Source organism: Pangasianodon hypophthalmus, chromosome 14 (genome assembly GCF_027358585.1).
Source record: "Pangasianodon hypophthalmus isolate fPanHyp1 chromosome 14, fPanHyp1.pri, whole genome shotgun sequence".
Lineage (NCBI taxonomy): Eukaryota > Metazoa > Chordata > Actinopteri > Siluriformes > Pangasiidae > Pangasianodon > Pangasianodon hypophthalmus.
Genome location: NC_069723.1, coordinates 10531137 through 10555769, shown reverse-complemented (window position 1 = coordinate 10555769; position 24633 = coordinate 10531137). Strand labels below are relative to the sequence as shown.

General features: G+C 38.7%; 2 protein-coding genes across 7 annotated transcripts; one reads left to right on the top strand and one right to left on the bottom strand.

Moving 5' to 3' along the window:
• The first annotated feature begins 788 nt into the window (after nucleotides 1-788).
• Nucleotides 789-10383, top strand: ercc2 (excision repair cross-complementation group 2). Its single transcript, XM_026924376.3, has 23 exons — nucleotides 789-982; nucleotides 1099-1198; nucleotides 1276-1353; nucleotides 1443-1505; nucleotides 1586-1699; nucleotides 1866-1982; nucleotides 2198-2314; nucleotides 3685-3808; nucleotides 4180-4276; nucleotides 4451-4584; nucleotides 6049-6217; nucleotides 6465-6583; nucleotides 6691-6760; nucleotides 6957-7026; nucleotides 8407-8508; nucleotides 8605-8668; nucleotides 8749-8870; nucleotides 8979-9071; nucleotides 9241-9313; nucleotides 9420-9490; nucleotides 9596-9739; nucleotides 9831-9974; nucleotides 10182-10383. Exons 1-23 carry the CDS (start codon nucleotides 978-980, stop codon nucleotides 10272-10274), a joined length of 2283 nt encoding a protein of 760 aa, XP_026780177.1. The 5' UTR covers nucleotides 789-977; the 3' UTR covers nucleotides 10275-10383.
• A 300-nt stretch (nucleotides 10384-10683) lies between these two features.
• klc3 (kinesin light chain 3) lies at nucleotides 10684-22507 on the bottom strand. 6 transcript variants are annotated; one of them, XM_026924378.3, is made up of 14 exons: nucleotides 22195-22506; nucleotides 19499-19561; nucleotides 18889-19118; nucleotides 17224-17490; nucleotides 16979-17054; nucleotides 15795-16020; nucleotides 15605-15692; nucleotides 15393-15494; nucleotides 14081-14254; nucleotides 13871-13970; nucleotides 12679-12728; nucleotides 12484-12605; nucleotides 11527-11593; nucleotides 10684-11331 (listed from the first exon to the last, which is right to left on the bottom strand). In XM_026924378.3, exons 3-14 carry the CDS (start codon nucleotides 19096-19098, stop codon nucleotides 11245-11247), a joined length of 1569 nt encoding a protein of 522 aa, XP_026780179.1. In that variant the 5' UTR covers nucleotides 19099-19118; nucleotides 19499-19561; nucleotides 22195-22506; the 3' UTR covers nucleotides 10684-11244. The 6 variants fall into 6 exon arrangements, with proteins under 6 accessions (XP_026780179.1, XP_026780181.1, XP_034166593.1 ...); XM_026924380.3 differs by having other exon boundaries at nucleotides 17260-17490; nucleotides 22195-22502; XM_034310702.2 differs by having other exon boundaries at nucleotides 22374-22502.
• Between the last annotated feature and the right edge of the window lie 2126 nt (nucleotides 22508-24633).

Below are 24633 nucleotides of genomic sequence, written 5' to 3'. Positions count from 1 at the left end.
TTTCCTCTGACCTCTCTTATCAACAAGGTGTTTCCATTCACAGAACTGTCACTCACTCAATGTTTTTTGTTTTTCACACCATTCTGTGTAAACTCTAGAGACTACTGTGTGTGAAAATCCCATGAGATCAGCAGTTTCAGAAATATGAACAATTTAAGAAAAGGATAAGACCAACAACTTTGGATGGCTTTGAAACAACAACAACAGCAGCAGCAACAGCCCTCTTACTGTATGTCATTTGGGAGTCGAATGAGACGATTAATCTGATTCACTGATCACTGATCTGATTATATATTTATTTATATTTTAAGTGATGTGGTGATATCAGTTAATATCAAACACATTCTCATAATTGTTCGTCAATTAATTACCTATTTATTACACAAGCCAAATTGACTGCTAAGTTACTTTTAGAAAGTTTTGCATGGGGCAATCTAAAGGTCAGTAATTTAAAAACAAGGCAGCTTAAATCTAACTGCAATTTGAATAAAAACAGGACTGCTCCAATAAATAAATACTATTATTTTGCACAAAAGTTAAAAGTTTTAATAAAGTGTCGTGTTAAAACGGGACGTATAAAATCATTAGAGAACTGATAAGAGCCAATGTTCAGTAAGTTTAGCTCGGAATCCGACTTTTATCCACACACTCCCATTTTCTAAGTTCCATTTTGATTAGTTTGGTCTGGATTGTGGGTTGTACTTTGTGCGATCCAATCAGATGAAAGAGTTTGCAACAGATCAGCCAATCATAATCGCGGGAGAGGATGACACCTTTAGGAAGCGACGCCTTGCCCCTTAAATAACAGAGTGAAGAACGTACGGTAATGTGCGGATTTGTCAGAGTAGTGTGTTCAGATGTGATGTACACAGAAACTGTTAATTTTGTGTAATTTTGAGATCGTATCTGCTGTCAGGCTGCAGCAGACACATTAAAAGAGGTGAAACAGTGTTACAACAGTCTTGCCAACAACAATCATGAAGTGAGTAACGCTAACTATTGGCAACTATTACAATACCTCACTAGTGCTTGCTAGCTAACTGCCTTGCAAAGAATATTAGCAAGTATAACTAAAATCCTCTTTAATCTTCCCTGTAGGTTGAATATCGAAGGGCTGTTAGTTTATTTCCCATATGACTACATCTACCCAGAACAGTACTCTTACATGCTGGAGCTCAAGAGGACACTGGATGCTAAGGTATGTCATGTGCATGTCATTCATTCTCTACTAATTTACATAACACCTCTCTTACCTGCTGTCTTGTCTCATCTCAGGGTCATGGCGTTCTGGAGATGCCCTCAGGGACTGGAAAAACTATTTCCCTTCTGTCTTTGATTGTTGCTTATCAGAGGGTGAGGACCTGTGGGATTTGTGATGTTTATTTAAAAGGTTTTTTGCTGAGCAAGGAACAAACCTGTAAAGTGTTTGTGATTACCTGCAGGCCTACCCTCTCGATGTGACCAAATTGATTTACTGCTCTCGAACTGTACCTGAGATTGAGAAGGTAAGTAACAACTTGGTATACAGTGCACTTACTGTTCCTGCTATCTGAAGTTTTAATGCTGCTCGTCTTCTGTATTTTAGGTGGTAGAGGAGCTGAGAAAACTAATGGACTACTATGCAAACGAAGCAGGAGAGGATAATCACTTCCTTGCTCTAGCACTTTCTTCAAGAAAGAATCTGTGCATTCATCCTGAAGTAGGTGTCTCGTTGCTGTCGATTTAACAAGGCTCACTGCATCTGCACACTTATGCAGTGAAAGAATAATACTAGATTTAAGAGGCGGTTCAGTCACTACTGATGTTCTGTGGTCTGAAGCTGAGGCTGTGTACAAGAGACTGATCCTTAATGCTTGTGTTTACAGGTGAGCTCTCTGCGCTTTGGAAAAGAGGTGGATGGAAAATGTCACAGTCTGACAGCATCATACATTCGTGCACAACGTCACAGTAACCCCAGCCAACCTGTCTGCCGCTTCTATGAGGTAAAGGCTTAGCATTAATGCATAGGTCATGGTGATTTGAAAGTGCATGTTGTTCGAGGTCAATCCTCCTAATATTTTGAAATCATTACCATATACACTATCAGGATGTGTTTTCTAAAGTTTTTTATTTTTTATTTTTAATTATGGTCCGCATTTATTGATTATTCCTTGAATTACATGTTTGTTTATGTCTCTTTATGTTCCTCCATATGCAGGAGTTTGATGCTGTGGGAAGGCAGGTGCCAATTCCTCCTGGCATTTACAACCTGGATGATCTTAAAGATTTTGGACGGAGGAAAGGCTGGTGCCCGTACTACCTAGCACGCTATTCAGTATGTATTATGATAGGTAGATGTGCATTTATCAGAAAGTACAACTTTGATACAGATAACAATTTGATACAATGGAAAAAAACGTCTTGCCATGATTTGACATTCAACACATTGTGTTTAAAACAAACACATAGTGGATTACATTGTATACAGTTCCCTCTGAAAGTATTGGAACAGCAAGGCCAATTCTTTTGTTTCTACTCGACACTGAAGACACGTTCTGTGATTGAGATCAAACGATGAACATGAGATGATAGATCAGAATTTCAGCTTTCATTTGCTGATATTTACATCTAGATGTTTTATTGTTTAAAACATCAAAAAAAACATCAAGGCAGCGACGCACTGGCATCACCAAACTGTTACATTTTCTTTTGTGATGCTTTCCCAGACTCGTACCGCAGTTTCTTTCACGTATTTGTTTTGGCGGGTTTCTCCCTTCATTCTCCATTCTCCAATTCCACGCTCAATTGGGTTAAGGTCTGGTGATTGACTTGGCCACTCTAAAACCTTCCACTTTTTCCCCCGCTGAAGTCCTTCGTTCTGTTGGCAGTGTGTTTTGGGTCATTGTCTGGCTGCACAATGAAGTTCCTCCCAATTAGATTGGATGCATTTCTCTGTAAATTGGAAGGCAGAATGTTTCTGTAGACTTCTGAATTCATTCTGCTGCTACCATCATGAGTTACTTCATCAATAAAGATTTATGAGCCTGTTCCAGAAGCAGCCATGCAAGCCCAAGCCATGACACTACCTCTACTGTGCTTGATAGTCTTTCATCAACTGCTGTTGTTTTCCTTAGCCGACCTGTTTGGTGTGTGGTTGTTAGTACACCAGTGGTTTCTTTCTTTTTCAGGACATTCCAAATTGTTGTATTGGCTATGCCCAATGCTTTTGCAATGGCTCTGATTGATTTTTCCCTCTTTTCTCAGCTTCAAAATGGCTTGCTTTTCTCCCATAGACAGCTCTCTGGTCTTCAAGTTGGTTTATCCTTTTAAACAACAAATGCCGTCTTCACAGACGAAACCCAGGGCTCAAACCAAGACTAGACATTCAGAGCTATTAATTGTTTAACCAAACAATCTAACAGGGCACATCTGGGCAACAAGAAACACCTGTCAGTCACATGTTCCAATATGTTGGAACAGTATCTATTTTTGTAATTTATCTTTGATTGTTACTAGGATTAGAAGCTCACATACATCACTAAATAAAATATTTTAGATATGCTAACTGGCCTGAAAAGACAAATTGTGATTAATTAAATTATTTTTTTCATAATGGCACTGATTAATAATTAGGCATCTTTCTAAATTATTTAAGGAATTGAACGCATTGACAATGTATGATTATTTTCCTTTTTTCTTTGTCAGCTTCTTCATGCTAATATAGTGGTTTACAGTTACCATTACCTTCTGGACCCAAAAATTGCAGACCTGGTCTCGAAAGAGCTTGCAAAGAAATCTGTTGTTGTCTTTGATGAAGCTCACAACATCGGTAAGTCAAGTTACGCGTGGTGGTTTTTACTGTCATTCCTCTATATAGCTTGTATACATTGGAATGAAATGTTGTTTCCCCAAGAACATGGTGCAACACATAATACAGTGGCACAGTAGACAAGACTACATAAAATGCAGATACATGACAGTGTGATACGAGTACAAACAAGACAATAACTACACAGGACAATAAATACACAGGACAGTGTCCATCAACTAGACAGGACAGAACAGTGTTGAGTGGAATAACTAGCGCAGCGACTGTCTGTAAACTATTGACTGTGGTCATAGTCTCATATAAAGTTTCTCTGTCTGGACTACCGTTCTACCTGGACACTCAGTTTTGTGTAATTTTTTTTGTCCTCCCAGACAATGTGTGCATTGACTCAATGAGCGTTAACATCACCAGGAGGACATTGGACCGCAGTCAGAACAACGTGGACACACTTCAGAATACCATCCAAAGGTGAATAGAGTTCATTCAGCTAGTGCTGAACAGCAATTCAATGTAACAGTTAGTCATTTTATTTCCGAGCTATAAGTTTTGTCTTGACATTTCTCTGGTTGTAGCATGTAGCACATCATTTGTGTAGAACTGTGTTAGGATTCTTTGTGCCATTCAGTGGTGTTTCTCTTGAAGGATAAAGGAAACTGATGCTGCTAAACTACAAGAGGAGTACAGGAGATTAGTGGAGGGACTAAAAGAAGCCAATGTTGCCAGAGAAACGGATATCTATTTGTCTAATCCAGTACTCCCAGATGAAATACTCCAAGGTCAGTCTGTCTGCATACAGTTTCTAAGGCAGGCTGGGCCATATCTGCATGTTTTTTTAAATGATACTTTTTACATTATTATTTATTTTAAATGATTATAAATGCATCAAGTCTGTAATCTGATCATGGTCATTTTTTTTTTGTTTCATAATGATGAATAATTGTATAAATTCATACAACAGCTTCTTCACTATAGCAGTCTGTATGAAGAAATCGTATGGGCTTATCTTTGCTAAGGTCATGCATGTACTCAGTCTCTCACTGCTTGTTTTCAGTCTCTGTCAACTCTGTCAACAGTCTCTGTCACGCAAAGCGATCTGCAATGTTTCAGTCCTCAAAAGCTTTGCAAGACATGCATAAAACGCGTCGTTTGTTTTGCATTTTCTATTTAAAATCCATAACTATTGGAAGTGTTTATACGATAAAGATACCTATGGGTTATCAGAATAAACATAAATGTGTTTTATTCTCTGTTCCACTACACTGTAAATGCTGTGTCTGTCTGTGTCCGTCATTGTTTCACTGATACTGTTGATACCGATACTGGGTGTTAGTTCTTTTTATAAAAATTAAGCTCGCTGTTATGTCTGTGCCAGAGACAGAACTTGTGTTATGTGGATTGGGCAGGCATTCTCTATACCCCTATGCAACACCTCCGGTGAGATTCAATACAGCTCCTGTCTGAAACGTTGCCTAGCATTGTACTATGGGCCGATTCAGTAATTTTTTTTTTTTTTCATGTCCGTGGTCATTGAGTTTGATGCCTGCATTCAAAGGGCTGGTATGTCTGCTTTCAGGAGTCACACTGATTTCACTTTTCTGGAGTGAAACACTTGAACACTTGAACATGGTTAAGACTGAAGATCACTGGTACACTATATGGCCAAAAGTTTGTGGACACCTGACCATAACATCCATATGTGGTTGTTGCCACAAAGTTGGAAGCACACAGTTGTGTACAATGTCTTCACATACTGTAACATTACAATTTCCTTTCAATGGAGTTAAGAGGCCCAAACCTGTTCCAGCATGACAATGCCCCTGCACACAAAGCAAGGTGCATAAAGACATGATTTGCTAAGGTTGGTGTGGAAGAACTCGAGTGGCCTGCACAGAGTGCTGACCTTAATCCCACTGAACACCAGTGCCTGACCTCACTAATGCTCTTGTGTCTGAATGAGCACAAATCCCCACAGCCACACTCCAAAATCTAGTTGTAAGCCTCCCAGAAGAGTGGAGGTTATTATAACAGCAAAGGGGGACTAAATCAGGAATGTGATGTTCAAAAAGCACATATGGGTGTGATGTTCAGGTGTCCACAAACCTTTGGCCATATAGTGTATACGAAGTGAAGACACTGTATATAAATATTATATTTTCCCAATAAAGGCTCTTCTGTTATAATGGATGTGGAGAGTAATATACTCTAAGAAAAGCTCTTTGTGTCATGTTCTGTCGCTGTAGAGGCTGTCCCAGGAAATATCCGCACAGCAGAGCACTTTATAGGCTTCATGAAGCGTTTTCTGGAGTACCTGAAGGCTCGGCTGCGTATCCATCACGTTGTGCAGGAGAGTTCTCCTCAGTTCCTTAAAGACATCTATGAGAAGGTGTGCATTGACCGCAAGCCCCTCAGGTGAGGCATGTCTCTATGCTGCGTGTCGTGTCCGATGAGTGTGCTTCCTGAAATCTTGGTGAAAAAAAAAAAAGATTCATGTGCTTAAACTAGTATAAAACTCACTTTTAGTAAGATAATAGAGTTTATATCTGACACTATAATAAATAAGTATATTTAATTGAACCTGCTACATTACTTGATGCATTGTGTGATTATTTCATCATCAAATGTATGACCTGAGCTGTTTTTTATTCCTTCTTCATAGATTCTGTGCAGAGAGGCTACGCTCCTTATTGAGAACTCTGGAGATTGCAGATATTGCTGACTTCTCTGCCATTACTCTGATCTCCCACTTTGCTACTCTTGTTAGCACCTATAGCAAAGGTAAAAAATATAATCTGTATTCTGATTGGAGTCCTAACACTATACATATTCTCTTGCAGTCTAGAATAATAATAATAAAAAAAAAACTATTACAATTCCTTTTTCAGGGTTCACAATTATTATTGAACCTTTTGAAGACAAAACGCCCACGATCGCTAACCCCGTTCTGCACTTCAGGTGGGTTACACTGACTCTACTGACCCTCACATCCAAGCTCTGCAAGATCTTTAAGTTCTGCATTTTTTAATTGAATGTCTGCTTCAGTGTGTTCCATATAAGTTTAAAATTAAATTATTTCCATTCTAAATTAATTAATTACTTTTTGGTTTTGTGTTAATAGATATTTACATATATGATCTGTATTTTTCTATAGCTGCATGGACCCCTCCATCGCTATAAAGCCTGTGTTTGAGCGGTTCCAGTCAGTTATCATCACTTCAGGGGTAACTTGCCTTCCTTTGTACTATCTTTTCTTCCACTTCCCCTCCAGAAAAGCGTTTGCCCTGCCGTTGGGAGAGAATGAAAGTTCGAAGCCCGAAAATGCCACAGCCAGCCATGCCAATTTTTGGGGAGAAAACTGGGGAAAGAACTCCATCTAACTGCCACATCTGTGCAATAACTAAATACCATTTGCTTGCATGATTGTGTGTACACAAGTTTTTCCAACAGGATCATGAAGTGACATATGGTGCAGTATTTGCCATAAATACTGCCATCATACAGCAATCATTCCCCTTTTCCATCTTGCCTGTGCAAGTTAGATTACATGAATATATCGAGCTATTTGCTTAGCAGCTTGTGACCATGGTCGAAGCTAAAGCTATCCTGTCTTAGTTATAGTATCCTCTTATTCATTTGTACTCTGGTGAGCATGCTTTTCTTCTGATATTCCGAGCATTACTCATAGAATGTCACTCACCTTTCTTTGTATTAAGACATTCATCTCTACAGGCTCCAGAGTTTTTTTTTTTTTTTATTATTATTTTTTTTTCCCTTTGGTGTCGGTGGCTTTGCCTGAGCTAAATAACTTCTCTGTACCATAATAGTGACTGACACATACCACTCATTTTTCTCCCCTCTGTTTATGCATTTGAATACATTTCCAACCAACTAGCTGACCGCTGGTGCTTGCGGCCGACGTGTTGCTATGGTCATAAAATGGGTACTCTCTTACCATACACTGCTAATCCTGCTATTTTTGGTTTTCAGTATTTGTCTTGGAGTGGATATTACCTCTGCACAAACATCCGTTTTTCTAGACATGGGTTGGAGTGCCCTCATGTTCCATGCTATACTGAGTGGGTAGCCACTAATAACCATGCTACAGGATCCTGGTAGATTTGGATCCTGGCTCAGAGCTGAATCTGGCCCAAGCCTGTCAGTTTGAACAGCTTGTTGGTCTCAATAAAAGCACATATTGGCCAGAGCACGCCCATCTGTGGGTCTGGCCCCTTGGACTAGCCAAATGAGGACTGATCTAACAGCCCAGGAAACTTTTTTGAACGCAAGAGCTCCTAACATATGGACCATGTTTGCTCTTAAGTGGAAATTATGCAAATGGTGTTCACCTCATCACGCTGGACCCTGTGCATTGTTTACCATAAAGGTTTGGTAGCAGCTATCACAGTTTACCACAGGATTGTAGATGACCTTTCTTTAGGGTGACTTTGTGGCTGAATCCAGGTTTTCTGCTCAAGATCTTATCAGCCACTATCAAACTCGTACAACCTTGTGAAATCTGTGTAGAGCTATGAGTGTCTGTTTTGACATGTGGAATAACTAGATGTGCATTTCATAGTTTGTCTTACTTTTCCTTTCACAAGACTCTTTCTCCACTGGAGATCTATCCCAGAATCTTGGACTTCCACCCCGTTACCATGGCATCCTTTACCATGACACTGGCACGCACCTGCCTTTGCCCTCTTGTGAGTGTGCAGTAATACATTCAAACTAAATGTGGTTGTTTAAAGGATATTTCAAATCTTACTGAATTAAACTGAATATTCTAAACATTTCGTCAGATTGTTGGGCGTGGAAATGACCAAGTGGCTATGAGTTCCAAATTTGAGACCAGAGAAGATTTTGGTAAGTGCTATTGTTTGAATCTTTATGCTTTATGGTTTCTCAAAATGTGAACCATTGTGTTATTGCACTGTATCCCACAGCTGTGATCCGGAACTATGGGAACCTGCTTCTGGAAATGTCTGCCATTGTACCGGATGGCATCGTCGCATTTTTCACCAGCTATGTTTACATGGAAAACATTGTAGCTTCATGGTATGAGCAGGTATGCAAAGAAACCAATTCTGCTATCAATTCTGTAATTTTCAGATAAGTGTGCATTTTGAAAAATAGTTAAAGGTCTCAGTTGTTTTATGGCTTTTTCGGACTGTAGGGAATTCTGGAAAACATCCAGAGGAACAAGCTTATTTTCATAGAGACACAAGATGCAGCAGAGACCAGCATGGCTCTAGAGAAGTACCAAGAGGTCAAGAGACTATTTGAAATTTTATCTCTAGATTGTCACTTAGTATCAGCTGGAAATATTTGCTCTATCTCTATCTCTCTCTCTCATATATTTTATATATATTTTATAAAAAATATAATGACACATGAAATACTTAGTGCTTTGGACTGATCATAATCTGGTGTTCCAGGCATGTGAAAATGGCAGAGGGGCCATCCTGCTGTCTGTGGCCAGAGGTAAAGTGTCTGAAGGAATAGACTTTGGTAAGTATCCTGCTAACACCTCAACTATATGACTTCATCTCATTTAGCTCAGTAATATTTTTTAAACAGTGATTCTGTATTTATGTTGCCTCTCATTGACCCACAGTTCATCACTTTGGGCGAGCTGTGATCATGTTTGGAGTGCCTTATGTCTACACCCAGAGTCGAATACTTAAGGTTAATCATTCTGTCACACTGCATCCTGTATCACGTCCCAGTTTCTGCCAATTTTTGCTTGACATCAGCAGTGAAATAATTCACTCCTGTTACTGGCTCCCTCAGGCTCGTCTGGAGTATCTGCGAGACCAGTTTCAAATCCGTGAGAATGACTTCCTGACCTTCGATGCCATGCGACATGCAGCTCAGTGTGTAGGCAGAGCCATCCGAGGCAAGACCGACTATGGCCTCATGATCTTTGCTGACAAGGTGAACATTTCTTCATTGTGTTAGATGTCTGGCTGATTAAGATTAGGGGTCTCCCTTCAGTTACTTAAGCCCTCTGGTTCCCACCCCTCAGCGTTACGCCAGAGCCGACAAGCGAGGTAAACTTCCCCGCTGGATTCAGGAACATATCACAGATGGCAGCCTTAACCTGACCATTGATGAGACGGTGCAGCTTGCCAAGCACTTTCTGCGGCAGATGGCACAGCCATTTAGAAGGGTAGGTCCAATTCCCTCCTCAAAACACCCAATCTGCTGTAAATACATGACCCAAAAAACAAAGCCAAACGTCCACTTCTATGTACACTATCAAAATATGATTTCTATGGGATTTTTTTCTAAATGCGATATATTGTTTGTTATTTATGTGTAGAGATGATACTTTTGAAAATGATGATAGTTAATTGTTATTTACTTTGTTTTACAGGAGGATCAGTTGGGTCTGTCTCTGCTGACTCTGGAACAGTTGCAGTCAGAGGAAATGCTGCAGAAGATCTCCCAGATTGCTCAACAGGCCTAATGCTCATCACTGAGATGGAGAATGTGCTTAAACTTTTACACCTGTACATATTTTTAAATGTTTTTCATCAAACACAATGTCAGTAATAAATGCTGATTATTTCTACAAACCCACTGGCATAATTATTCACTTTGATACAGTACACTTAGTCGGTGTAACAATCATATTACTTTCTCATGGTCTTTTTTTTTTTTTTTTTTTTTTTTTTAAACTCCATTTTGGTCATTTGCTAGTTCTCACACACTAGCTAGTTATCACACACATCTTCAAAATGCTGAGATGCATGCATTCATTTGATCCTCTTACCATGGAAGGAAGAAGAAAGGAACCAAGGAACAGGTTCAGAATCTATGTTGAACAAGCATTCATTGCTTTTTATCAGCCACATTCAATCCATTTGATGAAAGTATTGTGAATGACAGATGAAAGTTTTATTTTGTTCTATAGCATTACCATACTGAGTCTGTACATTAATTGTTTAAGTGTATAAATGTATTAGATTACAGCAATAAAATGTAAAACCAGTTTATAGTTAGGATGTTTGTACCACTAAAAAAAAACACTAGCTTTGAGTAACATTGGATTCTGAAGTCTCTTGTTTCACAATGAGATTGCTAAATATTAGTTTTAACATGAACATTTCATTTTACTTTGGAATGCAGGCCATAGAATGTGCCATATAAATAGAAATATCTCTAATGCTTACCTGTATTAATTAAGTAATAATTAAGATACAGCTGCATGTAATATGTTACAGTGCAACAGGCTTGCAGGGTCAGAAAGAAATGACTTGCCGTGTCTTTTGTCTTATAAAGTGTCGTATATTCCATCTGCTTCCTCTGAGGAATCTTTAGTTAGCTCCAGTTTAGTGTGGTCCACTTAATCTTCATTTGAGATAAATACTTTGTTGGTTATAAACATGATTTATGCAGCCATATTGAGACAGGAGCAGGACCTTGGCTAGGAAAGATTAACCTTCTCCACTTAAAGAACTCCGGCGGGCTAAACTCTGAGTGCTGGAGCTGAGAGCACGGCTGTCTGTCAGCCTGTTGAGATTCTGGAAGAAATATATAGACCATTAAGAAAATGGACTGGATTACACTGAATTAAGAGAATAACACCACATACACTGTTCCACTAGAGAAAGAAAAAAAAATGGCATAATTTAACCTCTAATGAATATAGTATCAAGAATGAATGTTTTATACTTGTAAAATGTGGGAAAAGTTGCAGTGTATTGGTGAATTCTTACCCTTACAGCGTCCTGACTCTCCCTTATTCCTACATTCAGCACATTGAGGGAGTTTGCCCTTTTCATTCTGTTAAAAAGAAATCATACAAAATTCATCAAACCTAGATTAACTCCTTCAAGAGCCTGAGAGTTACATTTTACAAAAACCCTGGACATCCACTCACTGAGCACTTTATTATGAAAACTATACCAATACTGGGTGTAGCCTCCCTTTGCTCTCAAAACAGCCTCAATTCTTCATGGCTTGGATTCCACAAGATGTTGGAAACATTCCTCTAAGATTCTGGTCCATGTGGACATGCTCAATTCCTGCAGATTTTTCAGGTGCACTTTCATGCTGCGAATCTCCCGTTCTACCACATCCCAAAGGTGCTCTATTGGATTCAGATATGGTGATTGGGAAGGCCACTGAATAACATTAAACTCATTGTCATGTTTGTTAAACCAATTTGAGATGACTTTTGCTTTGTGAGATGGGGCACTACTATCTGTGTGCCTCAGCAGAAATCAAAAACCAGAAATAGAAACCCAAGCTATGTTTTCCAGTCTTCAACTGTCCAGTTTTGGTGAGCCTGTGCCCACTGCAGCCTCAGCTATCTGTTCTTGGCCGACAGAAGTGGAACCCGATGCAGACTTCTGCTGTTGTAGCCCATCAGCCTCAAGGTTCGACATGCTGTGCATTCTGAAATCAGCACTTAAAGAAATAACCAACAATCATGCCACGGTCAAAATCACATTTTTCCCCCCATTCTGATAGCTGATGTGAACATCACCCGAAGCTGCTGGCCTGTATCCGCATGATTTTCTGCATTGCACTGCTGCCAATGATTGACTGATTAGATAATTGCATGAATGCTAGGTGTACGGGTGTTCCTAATAAAGTGCTCAGTGAGTGTATTCAATATACAGCGTGCTCTAATATAATCTCTAGGCCCAAATAATGGAATATACAAATACCCAGGATTGCGAGGCACTGTTTCTTGCGTTCCAGCCCCTTTTAGCTTCTTAACCAGCTTTTCACTACTCCGCCTCAAAGATTCCCGGAGCTTTGTAAAAGAACCACTGCGTTTCAAGCTTTCCTACATCCAGAAAGACATATTATGAGGAATGTGGTTTGGAGAGGTCAAAGAGATAACAGAATACTGAGCACACCTGTCTAGAGCTTCCCTCTGTGGTGTGTACCCAAACTGGTCTTCCATCTCCTGAATGTAAGAGAGAGAATAATTAAGAAAAGCTAAAGTTGAGGATATAAGCAAGATGGCTTTTTCTGTTGTCATCCAGCACAGAAATTAAACTCTTATGTGGCTAAAGTCAAAATCTAAGACGTAATTCAACGGTATTTATGTCTATACTGGATACTGTTAGACATAGACAGGCTACAAAGGAAATCACAGGTTTATATTAATGTACCCATTCTAATACATTATATTATCTTTTTCTAATAGCTATAGTAACAACTGACACAGGAATGACAGACACTCCACTTACACATATTTTACAAAATGTGTGTTATTTTTGATATGGTGAACTTTTCTGTGAGGAGATGTTTCTTAAGCATTTTTGGAATGAGTCTCCAGTTTAGCACCTTGTAACAGTCAGAGTTAAAGCTGTTTTTGAGGCTTACTGGTAGTTTCTGATGTACGATGAGGTGCTCATCATGCTATGACAGTCTTTGATACATGTACACCTACTTCCAGATTAGTGTTCTCATCCTGTTCAATTGTTGTTCTTTGGTCTATGTCTGCTGTGGCCTTCTGTTATGTTGATGTTGCTAGGCACATCAGTTGGTTTGTTATATTGAGAAGGCTCAAACGCAATTACTGGAGCTGGTAGAAATGCTCTGCAGCACTTGCCCCTAGTACCTGCGCTAAAACGCTTTAAATCTCCAGCTCAGAACGAATGAGTCTGAACGGGTGTTGTATGGCAGTGAACAATATCAATTTGTTCACCTTACTGACTTTCTGAAAAACAGAGCTGGGTTTCAGAAACACCAACAAAGTGTTTCATATCACTGTTGCCACTAAATACTGAAATAAATATTGTCTAACCTGAAAATATCAAGTATTGTGATATGATAATTTTGGCTTATTACCAATCCTACACACAACTACATGTTTCACATGATCAGAGGAAACAGCTGATTTTACCCCCATTTAAAATTGGAAGATTCCTGTTAAAAGGACTGTACTAAGCTGACAGTTTGCACGTTAACCTCACATTGCATTAATCCAATGTGTTAGAGTACAGAGCCAACACAAACCTGTCACTGATCAATTATCTGTACACAAACTTAATCTAAAAATATATGACAGTTTTGTTGAGTTAAGAGATGGTTGGAATTTACCCTCCACTGATCCGAACTCCTTCTCATGAGCACGTGTCAGGATCTCTTTATACAGAGCTTCAGCTTGCCTGTACTTCCCCTGCTTGAGGTAGCATGAGGCCTGTTAAATAAATACATATATATTCTTTATATAGCTATTATATAAACTTCTCCTCTCAGGCACCTCTCAGTACAAGACTCTTAACCCTAAGGTATCAGTAGTCCTTTTACCAGATTATTTTTAGTTTTGGCCACATTGGCATCATCTGGGCCCAGCCGATTCTGGTAAATTTGTAGGGCTCTCTCATAGTAGTCCTCCACCTCCTGGTACTTGCCCTGGTTCTGGCATAGCAAAGCCAGATTATTGAGCTGCTTCGCTACATCAGGGTGGTCTTTCCCCAACACCTGCAGAAACAGCAGTATTATTCTCTGGTTGGAAGAAAGTCACAACACAAAATTCAGAGATGTCTATTCATAGAAGATGGCTTATTTTATAATAGAAGCTATCTATTCATTTTTGTTGCTTGCTCAGGGAGCTCATGTAAGCAGACTACTAATAAAGGTTTAACAGTGAGGTGTAGACTTTTTGACTGCAGATACAGAGGGATGTAGAGGGATAGTGTGTCAGTATTCTTTAATGCTAACTTGGCTGCCTTCCATTCGTCCCAAGCAGCCAAGTTAGTTTACTTAAATTTTTTTACTTTTATGTTTAAAAAACAAAGCTTGCTTCTAACTGATAAGTAAGGCCATTTAGTGAACTTGGTCAATGTTTTACATATGTTACATTCTAACTATAAGGATTTATGGTGAAACAGACATAAGAGAAAGTCTTATCAAAGCTGCTCTAATGAAGTTTTATTCAGTTATTAAACATTGGAGCAATACAGAGAACAACAATTATGGTAACTTATCCTTCACTTAAGATTTTAATGGGAATTATGTGTAATTAGACTTTTTGACTGCAGATACAGAGGGATGTAGAGGGATGTTGTGTCAGTATTCTTTAACGCTAACTCGGCTGCCTTCCATTCGTCCCAAGAAGCGAAGTTAGTTTGTTTTAAAATTTTTTACTTAAAATTTTTTATTAAGAAAGTGGGCATTGCTGCTTTTTATTTGCAAGTAGCTTCTGGGCAGTTAACATTTTAACCACCGAGTTGTGTATATACACGACGTTGTTTCACTTTCTTGACATACAGTATATACATACAATATGTTAAATATGTATTCCTGTCTTTGGTTGGAAACACAACTCAAAATCACATAATAATCTAATTATTAGAGTGCTTGTGCACACATACGGTATAAGCATCTTAGTTTTAGCAGTTGAGTATTAAAGGTCATATGCAAAGACCCATCAGCAGCCATCTAGTAGACATGTGACTTGCCACTGTCCTAGTTCAGGGGATTTAACTATTGAGCTATCTCTGTCCTACTAAGTACAAAACAGGACAGAATGGGACCATTTCAAAGTGCAAACTCAAGTGTTTTTAGTTGTGTGAATACCAAAACAGTTTTTTTTTGTGCCTTAACTGTGAGTCCATACCTTTTCCCTGATCTCCAGTGCTCTCTTGCACAGAGGCTCTGCTTCTTTATACTTCCCTCTTTTACCATAGAGCACAGCCAGATTATTCAGAGTAGCTGCGACCTGTACACATTTACACAAGCACACGCAATAAAAACAAACCGTTTTTAAAATAGCATTATATAATATCATTCAACAACAGTGTAGTAACAGGGAAAAAACCAGGAACATACTGCTGGGTGGTCCATGCCAAGCGTCTCCTCACGTATTGTCAATGCATCATTCAGCAGAGTGGCAGCTTCTTTATATTTATTCTGGTCCCTGTACAGAGAATAAACAAACACAAACACATTGCTGAATGGGCTGACAAGATGTGATATGAATGAACAATAGACATTAATGACACTCCGGCCTAACAATCACCTGTACACAAGAGCCAAGATGTTTAGCATAGTGGCAACATCTGGATGGCTGTGCCCAGAGGTTTTCTCCAGGTCCTCCAGGGCCTGTTTGCAAAGAGGAACAGCTACCTCGTAGCGGCCCTGAGAGGCATACTGAATCACCAGGTTGTGTAGGGTTCTAAGTCTGGCAGGGATCTCATACCCTGCCTGGTGGGCTGCAGTTACAGCACTGCTGTGTGACTGAGATACTGCAAGCACAAAGGGAATAGTGTAACAGTGAAAAACTGATAAAGTCTCTATTGCCATACTGTACATACTGCACTCTGTACACAGATGGGTGACAAATTAAAGGAAACAATGGTGGATGCATTTTACTGGCATGGTTTGTATCCACTTGTACCCTTAGAGAGAAGGGTCACTGTAAATCAATACAAAGTTCTTCTGATTGTTGACCTTTACCCTATGATGAAACAACTCTATCCTGACGGGAGTAGTCTCTTCCAGGACGACAATATCCCCATCCACACGACACGAGGGCTCGCTGAATGGTTTGATGAATATAATATGATGTAAATCACACGGTATGGCCTTCAGTCACCAGATGTCAACCCAACTGAACACCTACAGGATGTTTTGGACTGATAGCACTCTCCACCACCATCATTAAAAACACCAACTGTGGGAATATCTTTGGGAAGTACTGTATTCCTCCATCCAGTACAGTTCCAGTTCCAACTGCAGAATCTACGCCAAGACTCAGTGAAGCTGTTTTGGCAGCTCATGGTGGCCTTTAATTGGTCACATGTCTGTACATACTGTATATTGCACTGTATTACTCTGTTACATTTAATGTAACTGATTTCCAAGTATAATGTAATATACTTCCCACCTCATTATTTCAAGTTACACAGAGATGTATTGACCTATAAAATTTGCCATAGTTATTTATCTCTTATTATTAATTGTATTGTGAACCATTTGAAAACCCCCTCCTTCCCTCCTGCACTGTCAGTTTTATATGAGTGTATTTTATGGTGCAATGGTCACATTTTATGTTATTTTGGAGAAGTATACTTCTGTGGCACAAACATGCCACTGTATTTGAATGCTCACCTATTCAATATGCACATGACAAACTTGACAGGCAAATGTGTTAAGAGGCTCAAAGATCATCTTTAGTATAGTGTGTGTGGAAGGATCACTTACTTTGTGTTTGCTCTTCTTCATCAGTAGGAAAGAGATCATCAAGGGACACCTTAACTGAGGAACTGTCTTTATCCTCCTGTTGGACAAGTTCAATTACATGTTCTCAAACAAATCTACAGCCCAGAAAGGAATCAAACTTGATAGACATGCATAATTTATCAACCACCAAAATGGAAATTTTACATTCTAAATATTATATGAATATGTATTAGCTAGGAATGTTCAGTAAAAAGCATGCGAATTACTGTAATGCTTTCGTTTCTGTTGGTTCCAGTTCTCACCAGTGTGAGCTCGTCCTGGTCGTACTTGCGAATGCTACTCATAAACTGCAGGTGTTTGTTCTGCTCCTCCAGCGTCACCACTTCCTGCTCGCGCTCTTGCAGCTTCTGCTGAGCTGCAGCCAGCTCATCTCGCAGCCATTGGTTCTCCTGGCACAGCCGCCTCACCTGAGCACGCAGTTTCTGTTTCTCTGCCTCCAGAGAACCCAGGTGCGCCGACAGAGCCATCATCATCTGGAGTAATGAGTTAATGGAATACCTTGACCTTAATAGAATATTCAGCGGGGGGTGGGGTGGGGGGAACAAACAAACAAACAAACAAAAACAAAGCTTGCTTCTAACTGATAAGTAAGTTGGTGAACATGGTCAATGTTTTATATATGCTACATTCTATCTATAAGGATTTATGGTGAAACAGACATAAGAGAAAGTCTTATCAAAGCTGCCCTAATGAGGTTTTATTCAATTTTTGAACAGTGGAGCAATACAGAAAACAGCAATTATGGTAACTTATCCTTCACTTAAGATTTTAATGGGAATCATGTGCAATCAGACCCACACAAATATTCTGGTAATGTATAACTGCAAATTCTTCCCTCTGAAAAAGTAGTCTTAGGTCTGAAAGGATGAACTGTATAGAGTGTAAAACAAGATCGCTTGTTTTACAAACATCTTGTCACATTCATTAATTAACACATTCATTAATTCATCTTTTGAATTAATGATTGTGTTATGCAATACACTTTTATTGGTTTCCCTAACAATGGACATTTATTATGTTATGAATAAGCAGGTTTTCTCTTCTCAGCACGGAAATATCTACATTACTAACTGAGGTAACTGCTCATACAGTATGCTACATGTGTTAGCTAGAGATTAGGTTGAAAAGGCTTGAGTACAACTTTAACATGATTTAACAATGATTTATTTATATACAGTGCACATGTACGTGTGTTTATAAACACGCAGAAAAATCTAGGGAGTAACAAGTGTATTTCAGTACCAAATCTAGAGGTTAGAAAAATGATGTATGCATGTCAAATTATGTATGCTCGTCATGAATATTATGTCATATTCCAGAAAGAAGTTTGGCGTATGAATAAAGTGAAGTATACACTCACTGTCCACTTTAGTAGGAACACCTGTACACGTGCACATTCATGCAGTTATCCAATCAGCCAATCACTTGCAGCAATGCAATGCAGATGCAGGCCAAGAGCTTCAGTTAATGTTCACATCAAAGATCAGAATAGGGAAAAAATGTGATCTCAGTGATTTTAACCATGGTATGGTTGTTGGTACCAGATGGGCTGGATTGCATATTTCAGAAACCGCTGATATCCTGGGATTTTCACACACAACAGTCTCTAGAGTTTACACAGAATGGCATGAAAAAAAAACATCCATGCCACGATCAAAGTCACAGAGATCAAACTTTTTCTTCATTCTGATGTGAATATTAACTAAAGTTCTTGATCTGTATCTTCATGAGTTTTTGCATTGTGCTGCTGCCACATAATTGGCTGATTAGACAACTGCATGAATGTGCAGGTGTACAGGTGTTCCTAATAAAGTGCATGGTGAATGTAGCTCGCACAGAGCACAAAGCAGATGTCTGTTCCTGAAGCCCACCTGTGCTTCACCTAATCCCAGTTCGATTCTCTCCAGGGACTGTAAAATGATGCCACTCTTCTCCTCCTCTAGGCTGTTGCTCTCACTGGTTGTCCGGCTCAGCAGCGTCTCCTGCAGGTTGTCCAGCAGAGTGCGGTTCTCCCCACGCAGAGCCTCCAATCCTGCGATCACCTGCCTTGTGCTGCTCAAGATCTCCTCCGCTGACAGCATGGCTCTGGCTTAACTCAGTCCTAAAGAGGGGAAGCAATGTTTGACAATGTCTACTTCACTTTATACACTAAGATGCCTGCAGCATTTTGACATTATGAACATAAACTACAAAAAAGGATCAGTTAAAAGAAACATGCTGGTAGACTTCTGTAATACTGTAATACTGCTGACAGTAATAACACAGGGAGAACTGAACTAATGTTTTAACCCCAGAATAAATAGTTATTTATTTTATGTCTTGTGTATTAGTGTCACTAGAAAAGCACATTTTAGATCTCCAAACATTCATTTACAAAAAAAAAAAAAAATTAATGTTACAGAAAAGTGTTTGTATATATCATCAATAAAGTTGCACTTTAAGTAACGGACCACTTTTTAAATAAAAACATAATGGTTTTACCTGCAGAAACAGAAGTGTGACAACCAGAGTCGCCTGAAGAACAGTGGCAGGTTCTCCAAGATGCTTGGAAAAATGTACCAGACATTTTAAAAAAATAAAACCTAAGAGAACTGACACAGTTTTAAAAGGCTAGAGTTTTTAGTTTATTACTGTTTACTGGCATTTTTGCTGGGCCATTTGCACAGTAGTGTAGGTCACAAGGCAAATATTTACAAATACAGTACAGCCCTAAAATCTGAGGAACATATCCACACTAGTAAAACTATAAGAAAAGGTCTGGCAGCTCTGCTACTTATTGTAAAGCACTTCGTTCAGTTCAGTGCTGTGTTCAATATGATACAAATATCAGCTATGAGATAGAAGATAGAAGCCTGAGATGTGTGTTTCTTAGTGCAAACAAGACAAGTCAAGTAGCAGCTAATGTGTTACTAGGAGCACATCCATTTACAGACAGAGACAGAAGTCCCTCAGGACATGGGAAGGGTGTGTGAATATGATATATTACAGGTTACTGCATTTCCTTTTAAATGAATTACTCATTCATACTACCTGTGATTCCTGAAAATAACAATGATCCAGCATTCATTTCAGTTGACAACACCTTATACAAACAGTCATGGATACATATTCAAATTATTTCAACAATCATCCTGGTCAAATATAATTGTAAGTCTTTTCAGTTACAAAGTAAACACCAAAATACAGTACTTACTTATTATTATTAATACATTAATAAACTTATAATAAATCTGAGCATCATATCATTGTGTGCTCTCTAACAGAAGGTGTAATTGTACCATCAATACTCATGCTTTTTATTCTAGAGCTTTCACTATATGTTTTGTATCTTCTAAAAGAATGCCAAAAATATCACACCTAACATAATATATCTGGTGACAGAAGCATCCCCACAAGGATTTTATTCCCAAATATCTTCACTAAGGCATCAACTACAGCTGCCTGATATGACCCCACTTTCCCTATATTCATTCCACTCACAAAGACATAGTTCACTGATTATCAGTATAGCAGACACAACCGTTCTGGAAATGTGCTGTTTATGTCCTGTTACCTACTGACCCAGTTACAATATCTGAAAGATAGACATATCAGACAACATGTTTCATGGATAATCTCTGCGGCCAGCAGAATAACATCACTCTTAAAAAGTGTTGATAGACTATGCAAAGGATTCTGAAACACAGTCTTTAATGGGATTTTGTAGATGCTTTATTATTAATATTGTTGTAATTTACTCATCATGAGTGTATCATAATAAACCCAACTATTATCAGAGGCGACTCTAAATTCACTGATTCCTCTAGGTACACACATCAGCGTATGAATGTGTGTGTGTGTGCCCTGAAATGGACTGGTGTCCTATCCAGGGTGTATTTGCACCTCATGCCTGGTGTTCCTGGGGGAGACTCCGGACACACCGCAATCCTGACCAGAATAAAGCGGTTACTGAAGATGAATGAATGAATATTATGATACTTCTTAGTGTGAAGATGACTTTTGACCAGGCAGGAATCAAGTTATTCAATTTCAGGAAGTCTGATTCTTCAAGATTGTGGAGAGGTTTTAGTGGTGATGTTTTAACCCCCTAAACAGTAGTCTGAACATTGATTTATGGGGAAAATAGCAATTTTTTGTATAATATATTATGATAATACAGGTTATACCATTTTAGGAAGTCCTGTTCTTATAGACTGTCAAACATTTAGTGGTGCTTCAACCCTTCAGCAACAGTGTTCTGAACATGGACTCCTATAGGAAAATAAATCATTTTCTTAAAAATATTATAACATTTCTGGGCTGAGGAAGACTTTGACAAATCCTATTTTAGGATATTGTGTTCTTTTGCATTGTGGTGAGATTTTTGTGGCCCAAGATACTCCTTAAAAAGTGGTTTATGTAGAAAAATTTGCCATTTTGTGTAACATACTATAGTACTTTTAAGTGTCAAATGGTTAAAACTAGAAGTATTTTCTTCCAAGACGACAAAAAACCCTCAATGCTCCATACAAATATGCCACAAAGATTAGAGAAAAAAAGAAAAGAAAAGAGAAGGGAAAAAAAAAAGACTAATGAGTGCCCTCTACAGGCACAATATCACATCTGCAGTCCTTTAAGGTGGAAGAGAGAATTTTAGTAACTGTGACTATATCAACTTCAGCCTCCTCACTGCACTTTATATATATATATATATATATATATATATATATATATATATATATATATATATATATATATATATATATATATATATAATTCTTTCAGTTTTATTGTAAAAAAAATTTTAATTCTTGTTTAATAATTAGTGAATAGTTATTAAACATCTCTTTACCAACATGCCAGTGAGATGTGTGTCTGTCATCTTCAGGGTCTAAACACACTACTGACAGCAATAACACAACAAAGCCTTACAATCCACGTTATCACTTATTAGGATGCAAAATTCCTTGATAATTATTAACATGAGCTTTGTTTAGAATAAATGGGCACAGCATTAATTAGTCTGTAGCATGTAAAATCAGATTAATAGCAGCCTGCAAGATGACTATTTCTCAACAGTTTCTTTTTTCATGTTAACATGCGTGATACACTTTTAGAGAAATTAACCCACAAAACAGTAGTAAACAAAGCAATGCTAAGCGTTAGTGCTTTCTGTAAAGTGAGATGGATCTATTTACCTGACAGAAACACCGTGGCGTCGAAGAAACCTGATAATTCGACGTTTAAAGGGAACTACGACTCAAATATTCCCACAACAGCCCAACAACCCCATCTTCTATATGTCATAAAACGCCATACATACAGTAAGAGGGTTTGGTAATTATTCACCAGCGCCTCCGAATAACCGGAGCTTTACCTGGTCTACTCCTTCCCAGCATGCACAGCGGCAGTGATGCACACCATCCTCTCAGTGCGAGACAGCAACAAGCTGCTGGCTCCGCCCACTACACACCTGCAGCTCTCCCAGCACCTCAGGGCTGCTGCTCCACTACTGCCAGGATGTCTCTCCTGTCCTGCACCCTTTTCACCTTTAATTATAAAATAAATCCAAATGACCCCCTCAGTAAAGACGTAAACATAATACATTCAAATGTTCAAATATTAGGCTCACTATTCAAACTGTGTACAATATTTTGGCTATGTATTGAAAGTCATAGAGATTTTTTATTCCTGAACTGTCCATCAGCAGAAAACATTAGGTTCAAGCTGAAATTATTTATAAACTACTTGTTTTGATTTATTGAGTTTTTTTATTTATTGAGTCAAAATCCTTTTGATTCAAGTGAGTATAAGAACTAAATATTAAATACAATAATTTTGATAATAGTCGGTTGTGATTTCCATCACTGTAACAACAATAAAATAAAAAAACAAACAAACAAACAAACAAAAAAAAAAACCACAGACCACCAGGTTTGACCAGGATCTGTGATTCATGGACCTCAGGTGGTCCCTGGGCCCCACTTTGAAAACCACTGCCTCTGGTAGTATATTATATTAGGTTATATTTTGAATTACATTACAGTAAGATATGGTTGTTCAGGTAAAATGGTTTATAGTGGAGTGCTCCCACTATTGCATGGTGAACAGTCACACCAGTCTGACAACTACAAGAAAGCATTTATTACTTTCGTTGTTGTGAGAACTGAGTTTGTCTGTTATATAATGTAGACCAGTAAGACTGGTTTTCTGTTTTTTTTTTAGTACAGTCAGAATAGTAGGAGGTGTTTTGGAGGATGTTAGGGGGAGGAGTGCCTTAATGACGTCTCACCAACAACACTCAACAAAGCAGCTTAAGGAGGGCTGGACGAGTGAAATAAGTGGCATTAGCCTGTCCCTGTCAGATTTGTTTAGTATGACAAGCCACAGTCACACGGGTCAGGACACACCACTGGTAATATCAACACTATCAGTAAGATTTACAGTTCTGAAAATAGGGATGTGCAGCTTGCCCTCAGGGGTAAGAGTACAGACAGGTCAGAATCCTAATGGGCATTTTGCTTAAAAACAATCCAGACAAGAGGACAGAAGTAAACGTGTATGGTTTTCTGAGAACTGGAAATGGAGCAGTATGGGCTCATATTGAACAGTGTTCTGCTGTGTCGGCTCTGCTGGAAAAAAGACAGTAGAGAGAGCTTTGGCAAGGCATGTGTGCCGAAACAGAGTGGGACTATGATAGCAGAAGAGCAGGTGTGGCCAGGCAGATATACGAGGCAGGGCTGATTGATGGTTCAGCTGCTTGGCACAGGGATTGTGGGAGATCAACTCATGCCATATAAGGACAGTCTGGCAGTGGGAGGGAGTGGTACAGCTCCAAAGGGCAGCCTGGGTCAAAAAAGACACCCGTAACTTTCACTTATTCTCATATCTGACCTACAGAGTTGAGTATAGACAACATAATTGAAGATCAAATGTAAAATTGTCTACTGTTAAATAGGCAATTTAAAGAGTTGATACATAAACTGGTATATCATAATTTTTGGTGAGCAGATTTCAGTTAAACTAAGTAGATGGTGATGAATTAATCCGTCTTAGTTCAAACCTTGAGTTGTTATTTTGCAAATTAATATTTTCATGTTGTATATTAGTTTTTTGATTAATGCTTTTAATCCCATTGCAAGTATTTTGAGATTAAATCCATTCATGAAATAATAATAATAATAATAATAATAATAATAATAACTTTTCTGGTTTAGGTGGTGTTACCAGAGGGAGTTTACTTACCCCTAAACACCCTTCAGTGTTTCCTTTCATTTAGGTGATGAGAGAGAGAGGGCTGGGGGAAGAGCCATTATTTTCCACAGCACATGTGTTAGAAGATGTAGGAGAGAGGTGTTAAGCATGGGGAATGTTACTAATGCATATGCGTCAAGCCACTCTGTGAACCAAGTGTCTCTCACTGCACAGCTGATAGTGTGCATACTGGCCAACTCTGCTAAGAGCAGTCTTTGGAAAGAGTGTATGAACAAAGAGAATGTGCATGTCTTGTCATATGTCCTGTACAGCATATGTGCAAGGACTTTACACTGATATACAGAATCTGGCAACTTAGCACTTACACATGACTTTCAAATATAGCATAGTGTAGCATGGATTCATACCCACAAACATGAGCA

Excerpts from the sequence above, each read along its gene's own strand:
- ercc2 (XM_026924376.3), top strand. Across the intron at positions 8,871-8,978 it reads TAGCTTCATGGTATGAGCAG|GGAATTCTGGAAAACATCCA; the intron begins GTATGCAAAGAA and ends TTCGGACTGTAG. Across the intron at positions 9,491-9,595 it reads CCCAGAGTCGAATACTTAAG|GCTCGTCTGGAGTATCTGCG; the intron begins GTTAATCATTCT and ends TGGCTCCCTCAG.
- klc3 (XM_034310703.2), bottom strand. The coding sequence starts at position 19,098 with ATGCTGTCAGCGGAGGAGATCTTGAGCAGCACAAGGCAGGTGATCGCA. Across the intron at positions 15,495-15,604 it reads TTGGCATGGACCACCCAGCA|GTCGCAGCTACTCTGAATAA; the intron begins GTATGTTCCTGG and ends AAATGTGTACAG. Across the intron at positions 13,971-14,080 it reads CCAAAACTAAAAATAATCTG|GCCTCATGCTACCTCAAGCA; the intron begins GTAAAAGGACTA and ends TTTATTTAACAG.